This window comes from Staurois parvus, unplaced genomic scaffold, assembly GCF_062004578.1.
Source record: "Staurois parvus isolate SC_StPar_1 unplaced genomic scaffold, SC_StPar_1.0 ptg000697l, whole genome shotgun sequence".
In the NCBI taxonomy this organism is placed as follows: Eukaryota; Metazoa; Chordata; class Amphibia; order Anura; family Ranidae; genus Staurois; species Staurois parvus.
The window spans coordinates 1,349,466-1,373,410 of NW_028318493.1; the positions used below are offsets into that span (position 1 = coordinate 1,349,466).

General features: G+C 44.5%; 1 protein-coding gene across 2 annotated transcripts in view; it reads right to left on the reverse strand.

Annotated features, from left to right (window-relative positions):
• ATRNL1 (attractin like 1) overlaps positions 1–23,945 on the reverse strand; it is an 857,293-nt gene that overhangs the window by 607,111 nt on the left and 226,237 nt on the right. For both annotated transcript variants that reach the window (XM_089653036.1, XM_089653035.1), the window contains exon 10: positions 9,013–9,167. In XM_089653036.1, coding sequence (XP_089509162.1) covers positions 9,013–9,167 — 155 coding nt within the window. The remainder of the gene's footprint in view (positions 1–9,012; positions 9,168–23,945) is intronic.

The following is a 23,945-nucleotide window of genomic DNA, read 5'->3' on the forward strand; positions in this document are numbered from 1 at the left end:
GTCTAGTGCCCCCACAGCAAACAGCTTGCAATGGGGGCACCCGAGCCGCTGCTCTGTGTCCCCATTCACACATGGAGATAAGCTCAACCCCACTCTCTCCTCAATGGCTGTGATTGATAGTAGTGGGATATTAGGGAGAGACCCAGGAGAGCCAAGGCTCTCATGCACATTGCTGGATCGACATAGGGCTCAGGTAAGTTTTAGGGGGCTGCCGCACACAGAAGGTTTTTAACTTCCTGCATAGAATGCATGAAGGTAACAAACCTTGAGCCTTTACAACTTTACCACTTTAAGTTTCAATCAAACTGCAGGAGAGCCATAAAAACTAGCTGTCGGAGATCTGTGAGCCTGATGCATTTGGGAAATAGATCCTTACATAGCAGTATCATTTCAGCTCTAAACTTTATGCTATGATCAGTGGTAAATATAGTACAATGTTCTGCTACTGCCATTAGTATCTGCCACTCTCCCACTCACCTACAAGGTGGCTGAGCTTTGGGACTGAAAAATTTCCTAGTAGACTTTGCAAACACCATCACATGTGGGGATGATTTCCACTCCCTTTTAAATATTGCTTTTAATTTCTGCTTTTAGCTTTAAGGGCCATTGTTGAAGTTCCTTTTCAGGAACACAAACTGCTTGACTCCAGATACTTGTTCAGCACCAAATAAAAAAAGATAAATTAAACAGAAAAAAAAGAAGAAAAAAGAAGGTATTTTGTATCTAAATGATAAAGGAGATATAACTGTATTCATCAAGAGATAAATCATGAATTCTAACATAAGAAATCTTATCATAAAGTACGTGAATTTCAATGGTCCAGAGGAAGGATAAAGGGATATTAGACAACAAAGGATCCTTACTTATAAAGCTATAAGACAGTAAAGAGGTGGCTATTTTAAATGTGGTATTTTATAAAAGGTGCACACATTTCATCTTTGGCTATTCCACATATTTCTGAAAGGAAGGTATCTAAAAGACCGATTGTCGAGATCTGAAAATGATCAACTTCAGGGAGGTTGATCACATAACATTCACATTCAGTTAATTTTGAAAACAACCCTTTGAGTCTCTGGGTCAGAAAGCATTTTGGATGAAGAACTGGCCATTTTTTTTTGTTTTTGGAAGGAAAGACCAATTCTGATGCGCATACGGGTTAATACTGGTGGATTCTTTACTGCACTCTGTCCCCATGGCACCTTGCTGCACTCAGTCCCAACACCATGCCACAGTCTGTCTACTTGAGATCCAGCCACACATTGTCTCCCGTGTGCCCTGCCGCACTCCGTCCACGTGACGCCCTGCCGCACTCTGTCCACGTGACGCCCTGCAGCACTCCGTGCACGTGACGCCCTGCCATGCTCCATTCCCGTGACACCCTGCCATGCTCCATCCCTGTGACACCCAGCCACACATTGTCCTTGTGATCTAGATTGTCACATTATAGAAAGTTACAGGAAATGATGAAGACATAGGCAGTGGGAACAAAGGAATAATTAAAACACCTAATAGGAGTTCTAACACATCTCCACTTTACCCAGAACTAAAAACAAAATACATCTTAGCTGGAGCAGAGGCTTTAAAACCAACATTAGTTTACATACAAGCTTTATTTATGTGTTTTGATGCAAGGCCTGCCTTGGCTTAGGTTTCCCACAATCTCACAAATTAATCATTTCTTTTACCTTGTTCTTTACAAACAAAACCCAGAATTATACCTTGTCCTGCATTTTATGAGTGCATATAAAAGTACTAAACCAGTATTAACTGCTAATCAAAAACGATGCAATTTACTGCTTCTTTCAGAGGTGCATTAGAGCCTCGCACCAACACTACCTCTAAAAGCGTCGACAAATGAGCTCCATATTCATGCACACAATTGGCCAAAAAAATAAACGATTTTTCTTTGCCAGTACAGAAACCAGAGCTGCATTATGTGCTTCTCAAACATAAATGTCTCGGCATTTAAAAGAAGGCGTAAGTAACACAAGGCAGCTCTGAGTGTGAAAAACAAACCTGGCCTTTCAAACATACATGTGGCCCCTAATGGAACCAAATGGTCCATTATTAAGTATTTGCGATTGATTAGTAACATGTGCAGCAAAACACGAACGCATTTGGAAAAGAATGGGTCCTCTTAGTCAATAGAACCCTATTCGCAGGAAGAAGACAGAGAGGGATTAGCTCAAACATTTTGATTATGGAAGACTCAAGCAACCGGTTGTGTGTGAGCGGCGCGGGCAGGCGTTGCCGCTCTCTGTTAATCAGCCTTAGAGTGCTCGCTAAACACAGTTATTACATCCTCTCTCCCGATGCGAGAAAAAGCACCAGAAAGGAGAAAATGAAACTGTACAATAGCGCAAAGCCCCAAAAGCTGTGAAAAGAAAAATATCATTAAGCTTTTATTTACAATAGATAGACGATCTCAAAGCCTGGAATTGCCAGGTAATTTTGCACCAGCGAACAATGTCCTGGCGCTCGGAATCAAGTGCTCCATTGTTCTCCACCGCTGACACGTGTCAATTACATGCCTGTCAGTGCACAGGGGCCTTGTTGGGACCGCAACGACTACAGATGCCGACAAGTGGCCAACTAGACGCTAATACACTGATCTGATTGCAAGGTGAACACTGTAGAAATATAAAATACAAGATTACTGGGATTATGACCTACATTGTGTAAACAGAGTTGTGGAAAAGATTTTAAGCAAAAGTTTCAACACACAAAACAGCAGTGAATGCATTTAAGCATTCTTTAAAAGTCATTCCATGTATTTTTAAATACAGCTAAGGTAAGGCTAGCTCACCCCACACGACAACACATGGCACATAATACCTAAGCACTGTTGTGTGGTGTGAACGAGCGCCACAATGCATCTTTTTAATGTATCGCAGTACTTGGGATTTTTTTTATTTCTTCTTGATACCTGCATTATACTATCACAAAGCACACCAATATAGCATGTGGGTATGAACAGGCTCCATACAAAAGCAAGGCTTTTTGCCTTGTCTATGCATTGGTCAACACTGCCCAATGATATCCCAATGGGACTGTTGTGAACAAGTCTGTTCATTAAAGTGTCTTTAAACCCTGACTATGAGAAACTCTCATGACATACAGTGCCTTGAAAAAGTATGTATACCCCCTGAAATTTTCTACATTTTGTCATGTTACAACCAAAAACGTAAATGTATTTTATTGGGATTTTATGTGATAGACCAAATGGCACAATGGTGTCCGTTTATGACACAGAGAATAGCTGCGATTCAACGGATCTCAGCTATTCTCTGGTCATTCACAGTTTATGACACTCAGGAGATCATGTCAGCCCTTCTCTGGAGATCTGTGTTCTCCCTCCAGATTCTCCAGCCCAGAGATGGAGAATCAGAGGGACCGAAAACTAAGCAGAGATAATTTACCTCTGCTTAGTAAACTGATCTTTTACTGTAATCTCGTGAGATTATAGTAAAATCAGCCGTTTTCCAGAGTTTGTAGACCGTTCTCCAGCGTTTGGAGACCGTTCTCCCTTCGTTTGGAGAACTGCTTCATAAACTGCATTCACAGGAGAACTGTGTTCTCCGAGAATGCCGGAGAACTGAGCAGCGATCTATTACCGCTGGTCCATAAACGGACACCATAACTGTGAAGTGGAAGGAAAATGATAAATGGCTTTCAACAATTTTTACAAATAGATAGCTGAAAAGTGTGGCGTGAATTTGTATTCAGCCCCTGGGAGTCAATATTTTTTTTTACAGAAATTCCAGCTGAGAGTCTTTTTGGGGATGTCTCTACCAGCTTTGCACATCTAGAGAGGGACATTTCTGCCCATTCTTCTTTGCAAAATAGCTCAAGCTGTCAGATTGGATGGAGAGCGACTGTGAACAGCACAGCACTGCTCCTCCAGGCTGTAAATTGGGAGGATTAAGGTGGGGGAGCTTACAAAGGTGGAAGGGGTGCTTGGGATGAGAGGAGGCTATTTGTGCTGGAAAGGGTAATGGGGGGATTTCTGCAGGGGGGGGGGGGATTTTTGTGCCTATTTGGACTAAGAGGGGTTGGGGAATTTGGGCTAAGAGGGGGCAGAGCATTTGGAAAGGGAAAGGATTTGTGCTTGGAAGGGTACTTTGGAGGGGATTGTGCTAGGATGAGGAATTTAGTGGAGTTTGTCATAGGGAGGGGGGATTAGCGGGGGGATTTGTACTAGCAGGGGGATTGAGGGGATTTGTGCTAGGAGAGGGATTAACAGATTTGTGTTAAAAGGAGGGATTTGTGCTTGAAGGGATTTGTGCTAGGAGGTGCTATTTTTGGGGGGATTTGTGCAAGAAGGGGGATTGGGTGGTATTTGTGCTAGAAGAGGGGATTGGGGGAATTTGTGCAAGGAGGGGAGATTGGGAGAATTTGTGCTAGGAGATGGTGAGAGAATTTGGGCTAAGAGGGGGACTGGGGGGGGGGTAATTTGTGCTAGGAGGGGGGATGGGTGAGATTTATGCTAAGAAGAAGAATTTTTGGGAGATTGGTTGTAGGATGGGAAATTCCAGTGGAAAGTGGATGTGTGCATGGAGGGGTGATTTTTTGGGTGAGGGAGATTTGGGATTGATGTGGGATTGTGTGGAAAATAATTTGTGCTGGGAAGGTGGGTTATACTGGGAAGAGGGGACATTTTTTTTGAGGGGGAGGGATTTATGCTGAAATAGGATGCTCACACATGGGGGGGGGGCTTAGTTTGTCATCTTTGCCCTGGGAGCTAGATGAACTTGTCCTAGCACTGCCCGCACCACACACACAGGGCAGTCAATATCTCATCCAACCCACACAGCGTAGATCAGATTCCCTTACAGACACAGCCTCTATCTGCAGTGTATAGCTGGCTGCTATGTTGCAGTTCTGACCCTGTCCTCTTCTCCTCTGACCCCTGTCCTCTACCTTGCTGACCCTCTGTACCCTGCCCTGCTGACCCCTGTATATTGCCCTTATGACCACTGTCCTCTGCCCTGCTGACACCCTTTCTTCTGCCCTACTGCCCTGTCTTTTGCCCTGATAACCCATGTTCTCCATCCTGCTGACCCTGTCATCTCTTCTGGTGACCCCTGTCCTTTGCCCTGCTGACCGCCTATCTTATGCCCTACTGAACCCCTCCACACTGCCCTACGGACACTTGTACACTACCCTGCTGACCTCCCATTCTCTGCCTTGCTGACTTCCTGTGCCCTACTGAACCCCTATATACTGTCCTACTGACTCGTATGCACTCCCCTGCTGATTTCCCATCCTCTGTCCTGCTGTCCCCTATTTCATGCCCTATTGACTACCTGTATACTCCCCCTGCTGACCCCCAGTACACTGCCTTGATAACCTACTGTAAACTGCCCTACAAACTAATGGCCTCTGTACTCTGCCCTAAAAATTGCTGACCCTATCTCTCTGCCCTGCTGGCCCCCCATACACTGCCTCACTGACTTCTATACACCGCCCTGTTGACCTTGCATCCTCTGCCTCCCTGACTTTTTTTTACTGCACCCCCAAATTAGACAAGCTAGATTAGGCCCTGTGATGGACTGAACAGTGCTCTGTGAGATGTTTAAAGCTTGGGATATTTTTTTATAACCTAACCCTGCTATAAACTGCTCAACAACTTTATCCCTGACCTGTCTGGTGTGTTCCTTGGCCTTCATGATGCTGCTTGTTTACTAATGTTCTCTAACAACCCTCTGAGGGATTCACATACTGAGATTAAATTACACACAGGTGAACTCGATTTACTAATTAGGTGACTTCTGAAGGCAACTAATTCCGCTAGATTTTAGTTAGGGTTATTAGAGTAAAGAGGGCTGAATACAAATGCATGCCACACTGTTCAGATATTTATTTGTAAAAAAAAATTGTAACACCATTTATCATTTCCTTCCACTTCACAATTATGTGCAACTTTGTGTTGGTCGATCACATAAAATCCCAATAAAATATATTTACGCTTTTTGGTTGTAACATGACAAAATGTGGAATATTTCAAGAGGTATGAATACTTTTTCAAGGCACTTTGTAACAGAGTACTCATACTCACAAAGCCACTAAAGCATTAATTTTGTGTAGAGTGAAATATACCTGGTTGGTCCTGCCTTCAGCTGTCCCTCTCTATCTTCTCTGTTTCCACTGGAGCCTGAGATTGTGTAGACCAGTTGTTGTCATCTACTCATCATGCTCCAGTTTCAGTTCCCTTCTAAGGTCTTCATTTCCTCCTTTTTCTTATCTATGCAACCCACATGACTATAGAGTCACACATGTGGGCATATAAATTCCACATAAATGACACTCCCCTCCCTCCCTCCTCCTCCATGTCCTCACATTCTTAAACACTATGGGGGTGAGATATAGTATGCTGACTGATTACATTCACTAAAAAACTAGAAACATTTTACAAAAAAAAAAAAGCTTAGTTTTAATATAAATCAGTAATAAATATATAAAATGTAATTGCTAATACCTGTAAAGTAACAAAAAGAGCAGGTGGCATGGATGCTAGCTTGAATCATCTTTGACTCTGCCTACACCATATTAATGCACATAAACACACATTTGATGTTCAATAAATATGTATAGGGAGTTGTAAAACAGTTTTTTTTATATTTATAATTTAATTTGAACTGTTCTTCTGAAACTGTTTTTTTTTTTTTTAAGTCATGTGACTGGCACAGCACCAATCAGGGCTGTGCAGACACGGACTCATTTTGTATATAGCATACATCAATAGAGTAATAAAAGCCCTCAAGGATCTTTTTTTGCTGATGCCAAAGAACAGGGAGATATCATGTGAACACACAACAGTGCTGCAGGAATAAGGTGCTTAGAGGATTTAAAAAAAAACAAAAATACTGTGACATGATATACTTGATATGATTTATGTGAATGAATTATGGCAATTAGCACTTCTGTGTTTAGTATCACTTTGATTTGACTTGCTATCAGCTTTGTAACCTCCTGGATGGTAGCACTCAGACTGAGAGAGGGAGGTGCTGTATGCATATGCTGACAAGGCAAGAGAGTAGAGTGATGCCTCATTGGTCTGCCTCTGCTCCTTCAATGTCCACATACCAGCTGGGGACACAGAGGTAACCAAGATGTACTGCTCTAACTGCAGAAAAAAAGTGAGGTCACCAAACTCTACTAATAAGCTCCAGATGGAGTGAAACGCATTAGGGCTTGCGGGACAGGTGAATCGGCTTGTGCAAGGAATACTTTATTACACATACTGTACATAATGTTTGGAAGTGCACCAATCTATTTGTGCTGCCTGGCAGTGTAAATAATAGGACTGGATGGAGGGAAATACAAATTGTTTAACTGGAAAACAGCTTCAGTACAGGTCTCTCATTTGTATATTCAGTGGTTTGCTTGGAGTTCATTAAAGCCCAGCTCCAGCTAGGTTTCCCTCACTGGCCTCAGAACCGCTCCTTACAATAAATTTAAAAAATGTTCACTATACAATTCTGAAATTTGGATGTTTTTCAGCCAGTCATGAGGCAAGTAATGTATTTCCTCTTCTATAAAGAACATACATGGGTCAGTGCTTTTATTCAACCACTGCAGTGAACAAAAAAAAAAAAACTGACTCGATTCCCCCATCCACACAAGTGGATGGGGGAATCTTCCCAGCTGCACTTTTGTATTCTGTCAACAGGCAGACTTCCACACTGTCACAATACACAAGAAAGTACTGCAGCCTATTGCCTTTTTGGCTTTTATCCAACAGGGCGGTTGAGCAGAAATCAATTGGTTGATCGACTTCTGTTCAACTGCAGTGACCACAAATGGACCGCAATTCAGCTGATCCCTGCTAAGCCATGAAGGTCCTTCTGAAGAAGCCCTTATGGGCGTAACATGTAAAGGCGTTGTTGTCTCGCTGTCCTGCAGGATTCCCTGGTGATCTCTGCAAAGTTTAATGGCTTATACGACACTAAGGGCTGGCTGAATATTGCATTGACCATTTATTTCTGTGGGTGCCGTCGCTGAATTAGATGCTGCCGTTTTTATTATTATTAAGCAAGTGTAATATATGGCACAACAGCGATATATTAAACATTACAACAGTGAGTACTATTGTTTGCAGTCTTTGCCTCCTTACATGTATATGTGGATCCTGGGGCTGAGATAAGACAACCCTTTGCTGCCATGGTGGCTTATGGTTTCTGAATACTGCTGCAGAAGACTGTTAACCCTTTTATATGTCAAGCACTTTTGGACCTCCTATCATTGGGAGTTCTAAATTTGACATGAGCCGTTTCTCCTACACAAGGTGAAGGGGACAATCTGTGGTGGCACTCGATTTGTGTGTGGAAAAGAAGACCGATATACTGCAGTACAGTTTTACACCTAGGAACTTTCACTATTGATTCACACGGTGTTTTGAACATTTAGTATATCGGTTTTATTTGGACTGAAGGACATTATTTCTTGAATATATTTTATATACATTCATGTTGAACATTGTTTTGCTGATTTATATTTTAACCACTTGAGGCAAATTCTGGCACTTTTTGTTTACATGTACCAATCAGTAATTTTTGCTAGAAAATTAGTTAGAACCCCCAAACATTATATATTTTTTTTAAAGCCCACTCCCACTGCTTGTACAAGCAATCAGCAATAGTTAGCCATTTGAATTGCTTGCACAAGAGAGACGAACGCCAGCTTTAAAAAAAGGTATCGGGGTGATGCCTGCAGCTACCCATATGTTAATTGGCGACAAGTGGTTAAAGGCACTTTGCACATAATTATAGGATCGTCTGATATTATAGATTTTTAGGTGTGCTATCAGTTTTTAGATTTACACAAGTGCATAGTTTTTGATTCAGCACTGCACTTTGACATTTTTCTATTTACAATAATGAATAGTGTGGAGAAGGTGAATCTCCCCAGCAGGGACAAAAACAGCAAAAAAAAAAAAAAAACTAAAGAAAAGCTATGGCTATCCATACAGTATACTTTATTGTTAAAATTATATTTGAGATGCAGACTCACCAATGTCGTAAGCCAGGAAGTCAGCAGAGAAGCACTTAGCGCCATTACTGAGTGATGTGTCGTTGTGGGTGTTTCCACCAAATACCAACATAGCGCCACTGATGACAACTGCCGAGTGCAGGTACCGAGACAATCCACTCTCCTTCAGGATCATCCTAGAAGACACAAAAGTCACTATATGGATGAAACGAGAGACAGAAAGAAAGAAAGAGCGAAAGAAAGAAAGCGAGCGAGCGAGCGAAAGAAAGCGAGCGAGCGAAAGAAAGAAAGAGCAAGAAAGAAAGAGCAAGAAAGAAAGAAAGAGCAAGAAAGAAAGCTAGCGAGCGAGCGAAAGAGAAAGAAGGAAAGAGTTAAGAAAGAAAAGAGAAGAGAGAGGAAGGATACTGTGGATAGAAAAATAAAGATAGATATTGTGGTTTTCAAACACATTTGCAAAATGTATAGAGCTGAACCCTCCGACATTAATAAAATGATACACACAGGGAACCCTGTTTGGTCGCTGACATACAGTATATACACGAACATATATCCTATGTATCTAAACACACATTACTTTACTCATAAATATTTGTAATATATTATTTTCTTATCTTCAAACACTGTCAGAGCTGTGACTGTTTGTATTTTCATTCATTATCTAGTAAAATAAACTGAACGTTATCAGTGAATGCGGAGGACAGGGCCATGATGGCCCCGGGAACACACTCGCTCCCTCTCTCCCTCTATCTTATGTTTTCAATTCTCCTGTACAACAAGGCGGTAAAGGGAAGAGTAAATGGAATGGAAAGGTCATGTAATATATAGACTTGTGTCAGCTACAAATACGAGGAAAATCAATAAAGGTTTCCAGCGAGTTTAATAAATGGGTCAGTTGTGGTGGTAAAGGGCACCGAGCCTCAGGCCGCTTCTGCCCTTTCCGGGGTAATATATTTGCTTAATTCTCAGCCAGGGGCTGCAGCACGTGAGATATAAATTGATGAATAAGTAATCACAGCTGGAAGAAAAGATAAATGCCGAGTGCATCAAATACTTGTCTGCTTCTATTAACGTTTTCACAGACACAACAGCGGAGCTCAGCAACAATGGAGTAATGCAGTGTGTGATCTGGGCGATATGAGGCTTACTATAGGTGAGGCGGAGTACGAACTGTAAATTAAACAGAGAGAGCAAAAGTAACAAACTGAATTATTCAGTCTATACATTACTGACATTTACAAAATATATGGGTATCAAACAGCAAAATGTATGGACACCTCTCGCTTTACTACCTTCTAATGCCCCACCTCATCTACTACTACATTATTATACCCTGTCTCATTTAATTTTGTCACCTTCTAATACTCCACTTTCTTTCCTATTACCACCCACTAATACCCTACCTCCTCTCCTATTACCACCGACTAATACCCCACCTCCTCTCCTAATATCACCTTCTAATACCCCACCTCCTCTCCTATTACCACCTTCTAATACCCCACCTCCTCTCCTAATATCACCTTCTAATACCCCACCTCCTCTCCTATTACCACCTTCTAAAACCTCGCCTCCTCTCCTATTACCACCTTCTAATACCTCGCCTCCTCTCCTATTACCACCTTCTAATACCTCGCCTCCTCTCCTATTACCACCTTTTAATACCCCACCTCCTCTCCTATTACCACCTTTTAATACCCAAACCTCCTCTCCTATTACCACGTTCTAATACCCAACCTCCTTTCCTATTACCACCTTCTAATACCCAACCTCCTTTCCTATTACCACCTTCTAATACCCAACCTCCTCTCCTATTACCACCTTCTAATACCCAACCTCCTTTCCTATTACCACCTTCTAATACCCAACCTCCTCTCCTATTACCATTTTCTAATAACCCACCTCCTCTCCTATTACCACCTTCTAATACCTTACCTCCTCTCCTATTACCTCCCACTAGTAACCCATCTCCTCTCCTATTACCACATTCTAATATCCCACCTCCTCTCCTATTACCACCTAATAGCCCACCTCCTCTCCTATTAACACCTTTTAATACCCAAACCTCCTCTTCTATTACAACCCTCTAATACCTCACCTCCTCTCTTGTTACTACCTTCTAATAGCCCACCTCCTCTTCTATTACCATCTTCTAATAGAACCACCTCCTTTCCTATTACCATCTTCTAATACCCCACCTTTTAATTCCCCACCTTCTCTCCTATTACCACCCACTAATAGCCCACCTCCTCTCCTATTACCACCTACTAATAACCCACCTCCTTTCCTATTACCACCTTCTAATACCCCACCTCCTCTCCTATTACCACCTTTTAATACCCCACCTCCTCTCCTATTACCACCTTTTAATACCCCACCTCCTTTCCTATTACCACCTTCTAATACCCCACCTCCTCTCCTATTACCACCTTTTAATACCCCACCTCCTCTCCTATTACCACTTTTTAATACCCCACCTCCTTTCCTATTACCACCTAATAGCCTACCTCCTCTCCTATTACCACCTTCTAATACCTCACCTCCTCTCCAATTACCTCCCACTAGTAGCCCACCTACTCTCCTATTACCAACTTCCAACAGCCCACATCCTCTCCTATTACCACATTCTAATATCCCACCTCTTCTCCTATTACCACCTAATAGCCCACCTCTTCTCTGATTACCACCTTCGAACACCCCACCTCCTCTCCTATTATCACCGAATAGCCCACCTCCTCTCCTATTACCACCCACTAATAGGCCACCTCCTTTCCTATTACCACTTTCTAATACCCCACCTCCTCTTCTATTCCAACCTTCTAATTCCCAACCTCCTCTCCTGTTACTACCTTCTAACAGCCCACCTCCTCTCCTATACCTTCTATCAGCCCACCTTCGCTCCTATTACCATCTTCTAATACCTCGCCTCCTCTCCTATTACCACCTACTAATAGCCTACCTCCTCTGCTATTTTCACCTTCTAATACCCCACCTCCTCTCCTATTACCACCTTCTAATACCCCACCTCCTCTTCTGTTACTACTTTCTAATAGCCCACCTCCTCTCCTATAACCACCTTATAACACCCCACCTTCTTTCCTATTACAACCTCCCACCTTCTCTCCTATTACAACCTAACCACTTTAGAATACTCCGCCTCTTCTATTACCACCTTATAATATCCACCTAAATCATCTATTACTATCTTCTAAAACACAGCTTTATCTCTCATTACCAGCTATTAATACCCTGCCTCCTTTCCTATTACCACTGTATAATACCCCACCTCTTCTCCTATTATTACCTTACAACACACCTTTTCCATTTCTACCCTGACTTTTCTCCCACTACCATCTTTCAATATCCTACATCGTCTCCTATTACTACCTTCTATTACCCCACCTCCTATTCTATTACTGCCTTATAATATCCTGCCTCCTGTCCTATTATTATCTTCTAATAACATGCCCCATCTCCTATTACCACTGTGTAATACCCTGCCTTCTCTCCTATTTCTACCTCACAATATCTGCCTTGTTTCTTATTGCCACATTCTAATACCACCTCCTCTTCTATTCACGCTGTATAATACCCCACATCTTCTTCTATAACTGCCTTACAACACTCCACCTATTTCCAGCTTAGAATACCGACACCTCTGTCAACTCTCCTATTACCACCATTCAATATCCCACCTGCTCTCCTAACACCAGCTTCTAATATCCCACCTTCCTTCTATTGCTGCCTTATAATATCCTGCATCCTCTTCTATTACTAGCTCACAATACCCTGTCTTCTCTCCTGTTGCCACCTTATGATACCGCTGCTCTTCTCCTATCATTCCCTTATAATAAGCCATCTCTTCTCCAACAATAAAAGTATAAAACCCAGCATCTTCTACTATAAAAGTAGGAAACCCCACCTCTTCTCCTATTACCACCTTATGATACACCACACTTCTCTTATTACTCTCTTATAATATCAGTGGCCAACCAATGAAGATTGGCTGACAACCGAAGACTCCGGAGAGAAGACTAAGAGGGAGACGGCAGCAACAAAGCGACAAGGGAGGGGGGGAGTGGGTGCAAGGACCTCACATTGCTGGTGGAGAACACTTAAAGGTAGATCTGCATGATGCACAAACGTGATGTGCATGAGAAGAGCTGATCTTCTCTGCACTCCTGTCCTCTTTACATAAACTGACACCCCTAAATCTGAATGGATACTCACAGTGGGGCCATTTCAACACATCTTACATCTATGCTCCTTCTAATACACAAACAGTATCTGACTGTTTGATGAAATTGATGAAATTGTTGGAAAATTCTGGCTCAATCAAGAAATTGCCATTTTGTTTTCACTGTCAATATGATCACTTTTGATCAATTTTCAAGAATTAAAGTGAAGGGATCACTTTCATTTTTGTTGACTTTTTCCATTAAAGCAGAACTGAAAAGGTATCTGAGCACCACAAACCAAAAATGCTATTTCTAATATTCTGGTACAATAATGTTTTATTTAGAAATGTAACTAGGTACAAGCAGAACAATATGGTCCCTCGTAGGGGACCGTAGTGGAAACAGAGATAAACAAAACATATAAACAAACTAGTCCCTCACAAATAGTTTCCTCATAAAGATTGGGCATGACCATCTAACTTTAGACGCTAAAAGCGACAAAGTATGGTAGAGGGCTTTAAAAAAGAGAAAAAAGAAATTGGGGGGGGGGGGTGAAGAAGAAAGGGAGGAAAAAATAGAGAAGAGAAAAGGAGTTGCAGAAGGAAAGAAAGTGAAGGACGATAGGGTTGAGAGAGAGGGCCTGTGAGCAGGAGCCTCCCCTAATAAATAGAAGTACCCAGACTAGATGCGGGTAGAGTTGGATAAGTATAAGACCACCATGGATCCCATATTTTCAGAAATGTAGAGTGGGAATCATTCAGTACACTCAACATTTTCTCATGGACCATGAGGGTGGTCATGATATTCCTCACTTCTGCAATCTGAACGGCGGGCTTCTTCCAGGCCTTAGCAATAGCACGTTTAGCCGCTACGAAGAGGTAAGTGGCCAATTTCTGCAGATGGCACAGGGAGAGGGCAATGGAGAAACGCATGAAAGGAGGCTGTAAACCCGGGACCAAAAGCCCACCAAAGAGGGCAAGTCCACCCTATATGGATCTCATCCCCACGTAGGACACAGCCTCTAAAACATTGATCATCACAGGATGGGTTCGCGTGTGCTATGTGAGCCGGGACCCAGTACCAACGAAGGAGAACTTTATATGCTGTCTCGCTATTTCTAATATTCAAAGTAATCCCCCATCCATCCATGTCTCCATGCTTTATTTTGTTGAGAAAAACACACCCTAGCATTTCTAGCTGTGGCCATATTGAGTAAGGGCAGATGGTTCATGTAGCATTTACTTCCTGGAATCCATCTGTCCTTAACTCAGGCATGCAGGTAGAAGGATGTGCTTAGCTGAGAAAATCCCTCTTCCCCTTCACCAGAAGAAAGGAAAAAAAATGTCCCAAGAGGTCTCCTGGGATGTATGACAACATTTTGGCCAAGGACAGAAACCAGGAAGCAACATAAGAAATGTTGAAAAGCAGTTTAAAACAGGTAAATACTGGGGGGCGCTCGTGAGCAGCCTGAAGAATGGCTGCTATTTAAATTTGGCTGCTTGACCACCGGCACATCGGCCGATTTTAAGCCCTCAGGGGGGGGTTTCTCGCCTCTCCTCCAACCTCTCCTGGCCCCTCGTCCCCTGGTGCCCCAATGGGGAAAAAAACAGCCTCCTCCCGCGCTTCCAGCGCCCGGCAGACCGTTTTTAAAGTTGCGGCCTACCCGCCGGAGATCGCGGGTGAAGCCACGGCCTCGATTTTTGGCCTGCCGCCGGAGAGTTCCAGAGCCCCGGCTGCGGGATCGAGTCTTCCCCCGGAGACCACGGTTGAAGCCCCGGTCCTGATTTCGGGTCCCCCACTGCCCCTACCCGCGGGTGGGCTGGATCCCAGGGGTTAAGATGACCTGGCATCAGCGGCATCCCTGCGGTCTTCTCCTCCAGGTCTGAGAGACGCTGAGCTTCTGCACCGTTTCAAGAGGATGCTACAGTCGGAACTGTCCTCCGCTACCTCCAAGCTTGCTGACCGACTTTCACGTGAAATCCGAGAATTGGGCAATCGGACGAATGATCTTGAGGATAAAATGGATGCGGCGGCCACGGTCATTGAGGGTCATGAGCAGGATTTGTGTGACCTCAAGAAAGAATTAGCGGGTGTGCTGCTCTGACTTGAGGATTTCGAGAACCGTTCCCGTCGTGGCAATTTGCGGTTAAGGGGTATTCCTGAAACGATCACAGATCTCACCTCCACCGCTACTGCTCTGTTTCAGGAGCTGACACCTGCAATTCCCATCGACCGGCTCGAATTTGACCGCATTCATCGTGCATTGGGCCCCAGACGACCGGATGGGCCACCGAGGGACATCATCATCAGGTTCACTTTCTAACGCACTAAGGAAACCATTCTCTTGGCGGCCAGAAACAAACCAGATCTCAGATTCCAGGGACATCGCTACCAGCTCTTCGCGGACCTCTCCCAGACCACTCTGCAGAAACGACGTCAGTTCAAGCCCTTCACTTTGGCCCTGGTGAACCACGGAATTAAATACGCCTGGGGCTTTCCGTTCCGCCTCACCTTTAACTACCAGGGCCGCGGTCATTCTGTTGTTACACCGGAGGAGGCCCATTCGCTCCTGGAATCTTTGCACCTTCTTCCGCCGGGGATCGCTGCTCGGAGCCCGGCTCACTCCACTGGATCCCCAGCAAGGCCGCTTCCACCAGGCCGCCTCTGGGAGCAGTCATCCAACAGAAAGAGGGCCCTCTCTCAGACCCCTCAACGATCAAGTCCATCCTGCTCTTCTCCAGGCTGAAGATGCATCTCGGATTTCCCGCGTTGTGTTTCACCGTTGGACTCTCCTGGTGGGACTGTGAGTTTGGCCCCTAGGGCTCTTCCAGTTGTTAGAGTTCCAGGCTAAGCCTGATCCAGCCTACTCCCTTGGGTTCCGCCACTAAATAGGAGGGGGTCTCCTTTTGGACTCGTGGATTATGACTTTTCGCTGTCCTGGCCTATCTCGGGTCCGGGTGCCGTTGTTCGGATTCCCGTTTGGGTATGGGGTGATGGCTCCTTCGGACTCTGGTGGGAGGTTGGCCTGGTGGGCCTGCTCGAATGTTGGCCTTTTTGGGAGGTGGGTGGGGGACCACCTGGGCGATGTAGAGGTTCTACGGTGGCCTGTGGCCGTCCTCCTGGAGGGGGTTGGCCCCTAGTGTAGCTGGGTTTTCTAACGGGAGGTTGATGCGGAAGTGCTCTTAGTTATTACTTTAGTGTTCTGTTCTACTGTGTCAATTGCCTTTTTGCCCCCCTGGGGGCTTATGTTTTTGTTGTTTTCATTTGCAGCCATGTGTCCGGTGGTAGAGCCACCCCCAACCGGTATCCTTCAGGTATAGGAGGATGCATGTCACCATTGACGTGACATGTTTGTACTGTTATATATATTTCTTGTTTCTTTTTTTTCTCCCTTCTTTTCTTTTCCTTTTTGTTTTTTTTGTTTTCTCCTCATGCAGGGTTTCAGGATGCCATAGTCCGTGCGCTATTGGGAGTGGTAACTGGTGGCCAACCTATGCTTTTTCTCCTGAGCGTGCTGTGCTGATACCGCCATGGCCTCACCCCTTCTGAAAGTATACTCACAGAACGTTCAAGGTTTCAATTCGCCTCAGAAGCGGGCTAAAGTTTTTCATCACCTCAAATTGCAACAAATTGATGTGGTATATTTACAGGAGACCAGGTTTTCCCAGTCCTCTGCTCCGCGGTATCTTTCGCCTCACTTTCCCACCTTTTACACTGCCGCGGCCCCTGAGAAACGCCGGGGTGTACTAATAGCTTTCAAGCGCAATCTTCCTTTTGTCTGTGCTCGGAATATAGCGGACCCCACGGGTAGGTACTTACTTCTGCAGGGCACCCTCTGGGATCAGGAGGTTACCTTTGTCTCATATTATGCACCCAATCGCTTTCAACATAAATTCTTTTCTCATCTTTGCACCATTGTCTCCCGACACTCCAAGGGTCTTCTTTTTCTTCTGGGAGATTCTAATGTTACCTTGGATTCTACATTGGACAGGCGATATGCCCAGGGGACGGCCCCTTCTCACGACTTAGTGCTAGAGGAACGTATGCGCTCTCTCTTGAGGACGGCGGGGCTGGCGGACGTTTGGAGAGAATTTCACCCAACTGAGCGCGACTTTACATTCTACTCTAACCCTCATGACAGTTTTTGTAGAATTGACCATATATTCATGCGTGTTCAGCAGCTTCCTTTGGTCAGGCAGATAACTATTCCCTCCTCGCCCTGGTCGGACCATGATCCCTTGGTACTCCTCCTGGCCCTTTCTGGGTCGGTGCGGCGCCCTTTTCACTGGCGCATTAATGATTCCTTATTGACCACTCAGGTCACTTGCCAACAAATAGAATCTTTTGTACGCACATATTTTGCGGAAAACTCGGGATCTGTTTCTTCGGCAGTTCCCCTGTGGGAGGCGCATAAAGCCACGGTGCGGGGTCAGGTTATACAGCTGGCGGCGGTTCGGAAGCGGGAACGGGAGCGCCGACTTTTGGAGCTTCATTCTCTGTTGGCCTCTGCGGACGCTCGTTGGAAGTCATTCCCATCCATGGCCCGTAAACGTGCCCGGGACACCCTGGCAGCAGAGTTGGATCTACTCGCCTCTTCAGAGGCGGAGTGGGCCCTGCGTTGGACCAAACACAAATTTTATTCCTGTGCGAATAAGCCTGGTCCGATGCTGGCCAGGAAACTCAATTCTGTGGGGAAACCCCACAAACCGATCCGATTGCGACTTCCCGTGGGTGGCTGTACTTCTAATCCCCAGATTGTCTCCCGTTTTGCGGACTTTCTCTCGCGTCTTTATGCTAAACCAAATCCCTTCCCTGTGGCTCAGGCAGAGGCATTTTTTCAAGACCTCCAACTCCCTGGACTATCTGAGGCAGCGCAGAAGGCCCTCAATGCCGGTGTTACCGTACTGGAAGTGCTACAAGCTATTAAATATCTACGGTCCACCGCGGCCCCAGGTCCAGATGGCTTTTCCGGCCTCTACTATAAGAAATTTGCAACTCTGTTAGCACCCTTCTTGACTGATTATTTTAATGAGTTACGACAGGGCTCCTTGCCCTCTCCAGACGCGCTTAGAGCTCATATCTCTATGATTCCTAAGACAGCCGATGATGTGCAGGAACCGCAAGCCTTTCGGCCCATTTCTCTTCTTAATGAAGACCTGAAGATATTAGGCAAGATTCTCAGCTGTCGTATCAATAAATATTTGCGTAGCCTGATTCACAGGGATCAAGTGGGTTTCATCCCTGGGAGACAGGCGGGTGATAATGTTCGTAAGGTGGTTCATCTTATACATTTTCTACAACAATGGAAAATACCGGGATTCCTACTGTCCTTAGACATATATAAAGCCTTTGATTCTCTATCCTGGGACTATCTGCGGTTTGTGCTGTCTCGCTGGGGTTTTGGGGATTCTATTCTTTCTTGGATTCAAGCCTTGTATTCTTCCCCGTTGGCTTCCGTTAAATACACTGGGTATTTCTCAGATTCTTTTCCTATTTGGCGAGGTACGAGACAGGGATGCCCCCTGTCCCCAGCACTCTTTGTCCTGGCGCTTGAGCCGTTGGCAATGGCGCTCCGGACTGATTGCAATATTTCGGGGGTTCCATACGCTGGACAGGAGTTCAAGTTGAACCTTTTTGCAGACGATGCCCTCTTGACTCTCACTAACCCCTTGACGACGCTTCCAAATTTGCAACAGGTTCTTGAGCGCTTCTCCTTGATTTCGGGTCTCTGTATTAATTTGGATAAGACTGTCGCGCTTAATATTACTTTGGCCTCAGATTTGGTTTTGCGCCTACAGTCCCACTTCCCTTATAAATGGGCTTCTTCTTCTCTTGAATATCTAGGCATCCGCTTGACCCCCACCTATGACTCACTGTTTGCTGCAAACTACTATCCACTGCTTCGCTCTGTGTCCTCTCTTATGCATTCTTGGCAATTTCCACACCTGTCATGGATTGGACGGATTAATTCAGTAAAAATGACCATCTTGCCGAAACTGCTATACTATTTTCGCACCCTCCCAGTGCGGGTTCCTCCTCATTTCCTTCGGTTGCTTCAGGCAAAGATTATGCGTTTTATCTGGGCCAATAAACGCCCCAGAGTTTCCAGAACTACGCTTTTTGTCCATAGACTTCAGGGTGGCCTTGGGGTTCCCAATGTTACTAAATATTATCAGGCGAGCCAGATCGCCCCGCTATCTATGTTGCATGCTTCCTCAGACATACCTCTCTGGGTCCTCCTGGAACTACCTAATTGTGCCCCTATTGCGATATCAACACTTCTATGGCTTCCCTCTGCCCTGCGTCCCACGGCACTGAGTCCGATTTTGCTCCATGACTTGCAAGTGTGGGACTCGGTACGTTACTCCAGTGGCCTAATGTCACCTTTTTTGCCTTTGCTCCCAATCACTAACAACCCCCTCTTCCCACCAGGTTTAGATCAACCAAGGGCGTTTTCTTGGTGGGTGACCAATGGTTTTTCCCAGGTACGACACTTTTTGACCTCTCGGTCCTTCCCTACCTGGAATTCTCTTCGGGAGTCACGGGATGTCCCTCCGGCGGAGTTTTTTCGTTACCTTCAATTGCGGCATTGGCTGATCTCATTGCGGGGCACGTCTGTCTTCCCGTACCAGAAATCTGCCTTTGAACAGCTTTGCCAACAACGGCCAGGCGCCCCAGGCCTTACTTCCCTTCTTTATGCAGCTTTGAATAGACGCTCGCCGCATACTTCTCTTTCATATGTCGTTCAGTGGGAGCGCGACCTGGGAGTGGCCGTGGATCCGGAGGACTGGAATAAGGCCTGGTCACTCATAGCTAAATGCTCATTTAATATGACCACGCTGGAGGCAGCCTATAAGGTATTGTTTCGCTGGTACTGGGTTCCGGCTCGGTTGGCCCGGGCTAACCCTGCCTGTAGTGATCAATGTTTTCAGGGTTGTGGCCATCGTGGAGATGTATTGCATATCTGGTGGTCATGCCCGAGACTGTTTCGTTTTTGGTCTTGTGTGTTTGGCCTCCTTTTCACCTTGTTCCATCTCTCCATCCGCTGGGATGCTCGGTATGCTTTGCTTCATTGCCCCATACCGGGCCTCTTGGCTCATCAGCAGAAGTTGGCTTCCTATCTGTTTTTATCGGCCACTAGAACAATTGCTCAGGCCTGGAAGAGTCCGGTTGTCCCTCTTCAGGGGGTGCGGGATCATATGACCACTATGATGCTCAACGAACAGATGTCGAGTATCCGCAACGACTCCCAACATAAATTTTTGAAAATATGGGAGCCGTGGTTGCAATATGCCTTTCCCACACTCTCCCTGGCTAGTCTGGGGATGTAATGGCTTTCGGTATTGGCGCTCTTGGACCCCTGCCCCTTGCCCCTCTTTTTTTTTTTTTTCATTCTTTCTCTGTTTTGGTGTGACTGGCCTGCTGCATTTAGTTGTTATAGTCAGTTACAGTAATGTTTTGTAATTTATGTGCCATTGATAGCCTCTGTGTGGGCGTACCTTTTGCCCTGTTGGCATTAGAGCACTGTTTTTCCTTTTTTTTTTATTTTGCATTTTTTTTATCTGTGCAATTGATAGCCTCTGCGTGGGCATGTTTTATTGCCTCTCTTTTATACTGTTTAAAAATTAATAAAAACCATTGAAATAGAAAACAGGTAAATACTGTATGATATACATTCCTGTCGATTTACTAAGGCTAGCAGCATAGGATTAAAAGTAGTTCATGTTGATTAAGAGAGTTTAGTTCCGCTTTAAAGTGGCTCTAAAGACTGAAGGTTTTTTACCTCTATGCATTCTATGCATGAAGATAAAAAACCCTTCATGCAGTCCCCTCCCCCCCAGCTTCCCTTTATACTTACCTGAGCCCATTGTTGATCCAGTGATGTGCATGAGAGCAGAGGCTTTCCTGGCTCGCTCCCTCCCCATTGACTCAGACAGCAGCCTGAGCCACTGTCTCCTGCTGCTATCAATCACAGCCATTGAGGAGGGAACAAGGGACACACAGAGCAGGGCTCGGAAGCAAGTATGCAAGAGTGCCCCCATAGCAAGCGACTTGCAATGAGGGCACGTGGAAGGGGCCAGGAGTGCCGGTGGGGGACCCGAGAAGAGGAGGATCGGTGCTGCTCTGTGCAAAACCACTACACAGAGCAGGTAAGTATAGACATGTTTGTTAATTTACAAAAAATAAAAAAATAAACCTTTAGAATCACTTTACATGCTATAAGTGATTGGCGTGATGCCAGCAAATTTACCATTTGTGTTGCTAATCTAAATTTCCAGGTAATTAAACTGGTCAGTTTGACAGTCGACAAATTGTTGCATGTGTGGTACACTAGAGAGAATCTTGTTGGCTCCAGAAGCTGTTCATCTCATGCCATTTAGTCTGTAAAACAAACTACTCACAGATCCTCCGTTATTAAGTCACCTAGTTTTTCCCTCGCCTCACCTTCACAATCTGCCGTAGTGGGTGTATTATCTAACCTATAATGAATTCGAGGTCAGGGATTTCACACTGCGTCTCACATTATCATCCTTAATAACAGCACAATCACTTCAGTCTCAGCTGAATCCATTAACATTAAGTTCTGATTTTCTACACGCCCTTTCAAGAAAACAAACACGATTTCTTCCATCAGCATTGCCAAGTTGCCACCAGCTAATGGCATTTCAATTGGAAAGTGTGTGCGGTCACCAGCGAGGCAAGCTGCTGCCCCCATCCTTTTTCCACCAAGGCAGTCAGGTGGGGGCATCTGTGTGTCTGCAGGCAAAAATTAAACCAACGAGAGAGAAAGTTCCTGCAGAGGGAACTTAATCTCCAAACAGCTTAGAGGAAAGCAGGAACTAAAAGGTCAACGTGTGCAATGTAGAGCCCAAACGTCACCATCGGCAGCCATGATGGATCAACAGATTAGTGGTGGTGCTGCTCGCGTGGAGTTTGTAACTCCACAATCTGCATGTTTTATATGCAATTCAGATGTCTGGAGGCAAAAAAACAAATAGCAGCAATTCCTATGAGTGCAGAGACTGCCGTAAAACCAAACACAGGGCTCCGGTAGCTTCATCTCAGATTGGCATTTTCCAAAGAGTACTCAGGACCAAACTGCAGTCATTTCACAATTCTATTCATCTGGTTTATTACCATCAACAGTGCCAAAGATCTGGGCAGTAACAGAGACCATAGAGGGATATTAGCATGCAGAGGTGCAAGTATTAAACGCTTGCTTGCAGTGTTTTTCCTTTCTATAAATTATTTTTTTATTTACTGTGCCTCTGAACCTGTAAATTTGATTATTACGGTCACTGCTGGCCCAGCTCCTCTGCCCCTTACATAGCTTTTAATGTAGCTACCAAGGGAGCAGTGAAGGGGAATATTTTAAGAGTGACAGTTCTGAATCTGCTGGAGCTGCTTACATCACATCCAAGATAGAGGTGTCGAGCAGCAATCTCAAGCCTCTTTTTTTTTGTCAAAACAAGGGAGGATTTTACAAGGATGTACCAAGCATACAAAAATAATGCACATATATTCTTGTGCAGTTATATTCTTGTATAAGCTACAATGTTATGGAAAGATCGTAGATGAAATGAATCGTCTGGTGACCGGGTCTCTGTACACCATACTCTCAGCTGCCTGCTAGATCCAATGAATATTCTCTGGCAGACAGATTTTAGGTTGGTACATTGTCAGCAGATGCCATGCTATTATATCACAAATTTAGTAGAAAATGTAAACATTTTGTTTACCACTGAAATTGTGCATGTATATATTGCTGAGGAAATTTCACTTGACATCTCATGCTAGTTTTTAGCATGTAGGTCATGCTACAATTAAACCTATGCAGAAAATTGAATATTCACTCCTAAAGGTGTACCTAGCATCAGATATATTTTTTCACGCTCAATAATGTGTCAGTTTACCTTTTCCAGTTATTTATTACCTCTTAACCCTTTGAGGACCGTAAGATTTTGGACCACCAAAAGAATAAATTTTTTTGTTTTTAAAGTTCGTACAGTTCAGTTGCTGTAACTAAGCCATTTCATGAAATAATTGGCAAAAAGCTACATCCATTGTTGTTTGTTGATAAGAACTAATATTTTGACTCAAACCAAAAAAAAAAAAAAAAAGAGTTTTAAGTTCTTAATCAGATAATACACGCAACTAAAAACAGGGGACAAATACGTCCCTTGGTCCTCAAAGGGTTAAAGGATTCACAGTACTCCCCTAGAAAATGCCCACATCTGTATTTCTCTCTAGGACAGCGCCATCTGTGTTCAGCTATCATCCAAGTTCACCATCTACTTTCTGGACAGAGATGACGGCTCAGAGATCACACAATCGTATGAATACAGGTTCCTGTGCAGTTCTTGGTTGTGTTTCCAAAGCCTGACACATATCATCTTCTGTTGCCAACTCTCACCTTATGGACCTTTTCACACAGGGTGGACTGTGCTTGCTCAGCACAGGATCTGCCTGCTGGAACTGTCAGGTAGATGCCAGTTCTGTGTTGATTCTGCTTATGCCTATGTCTTTCTACAAAGTTACAATTTTGCAGTCTGATCACTGAGGGAGAGGAAACTAAGGGAAATCCTCCTGCTGCCTACAGCAGATGGGTAACATCATGTTCAACTAAGCAAAGCTCAAGTACAGCTTTTGCTTTATGTTGTAACATATTAGGAAATTATTGAGAAGTTACTGAGAGGTCCATTTTATCATGTGAATGAAAACTTCATAAAGTATTCTATTCCACCTTATTTAGCTTACTCTGCCAGTCTAGCGCTTCACTCT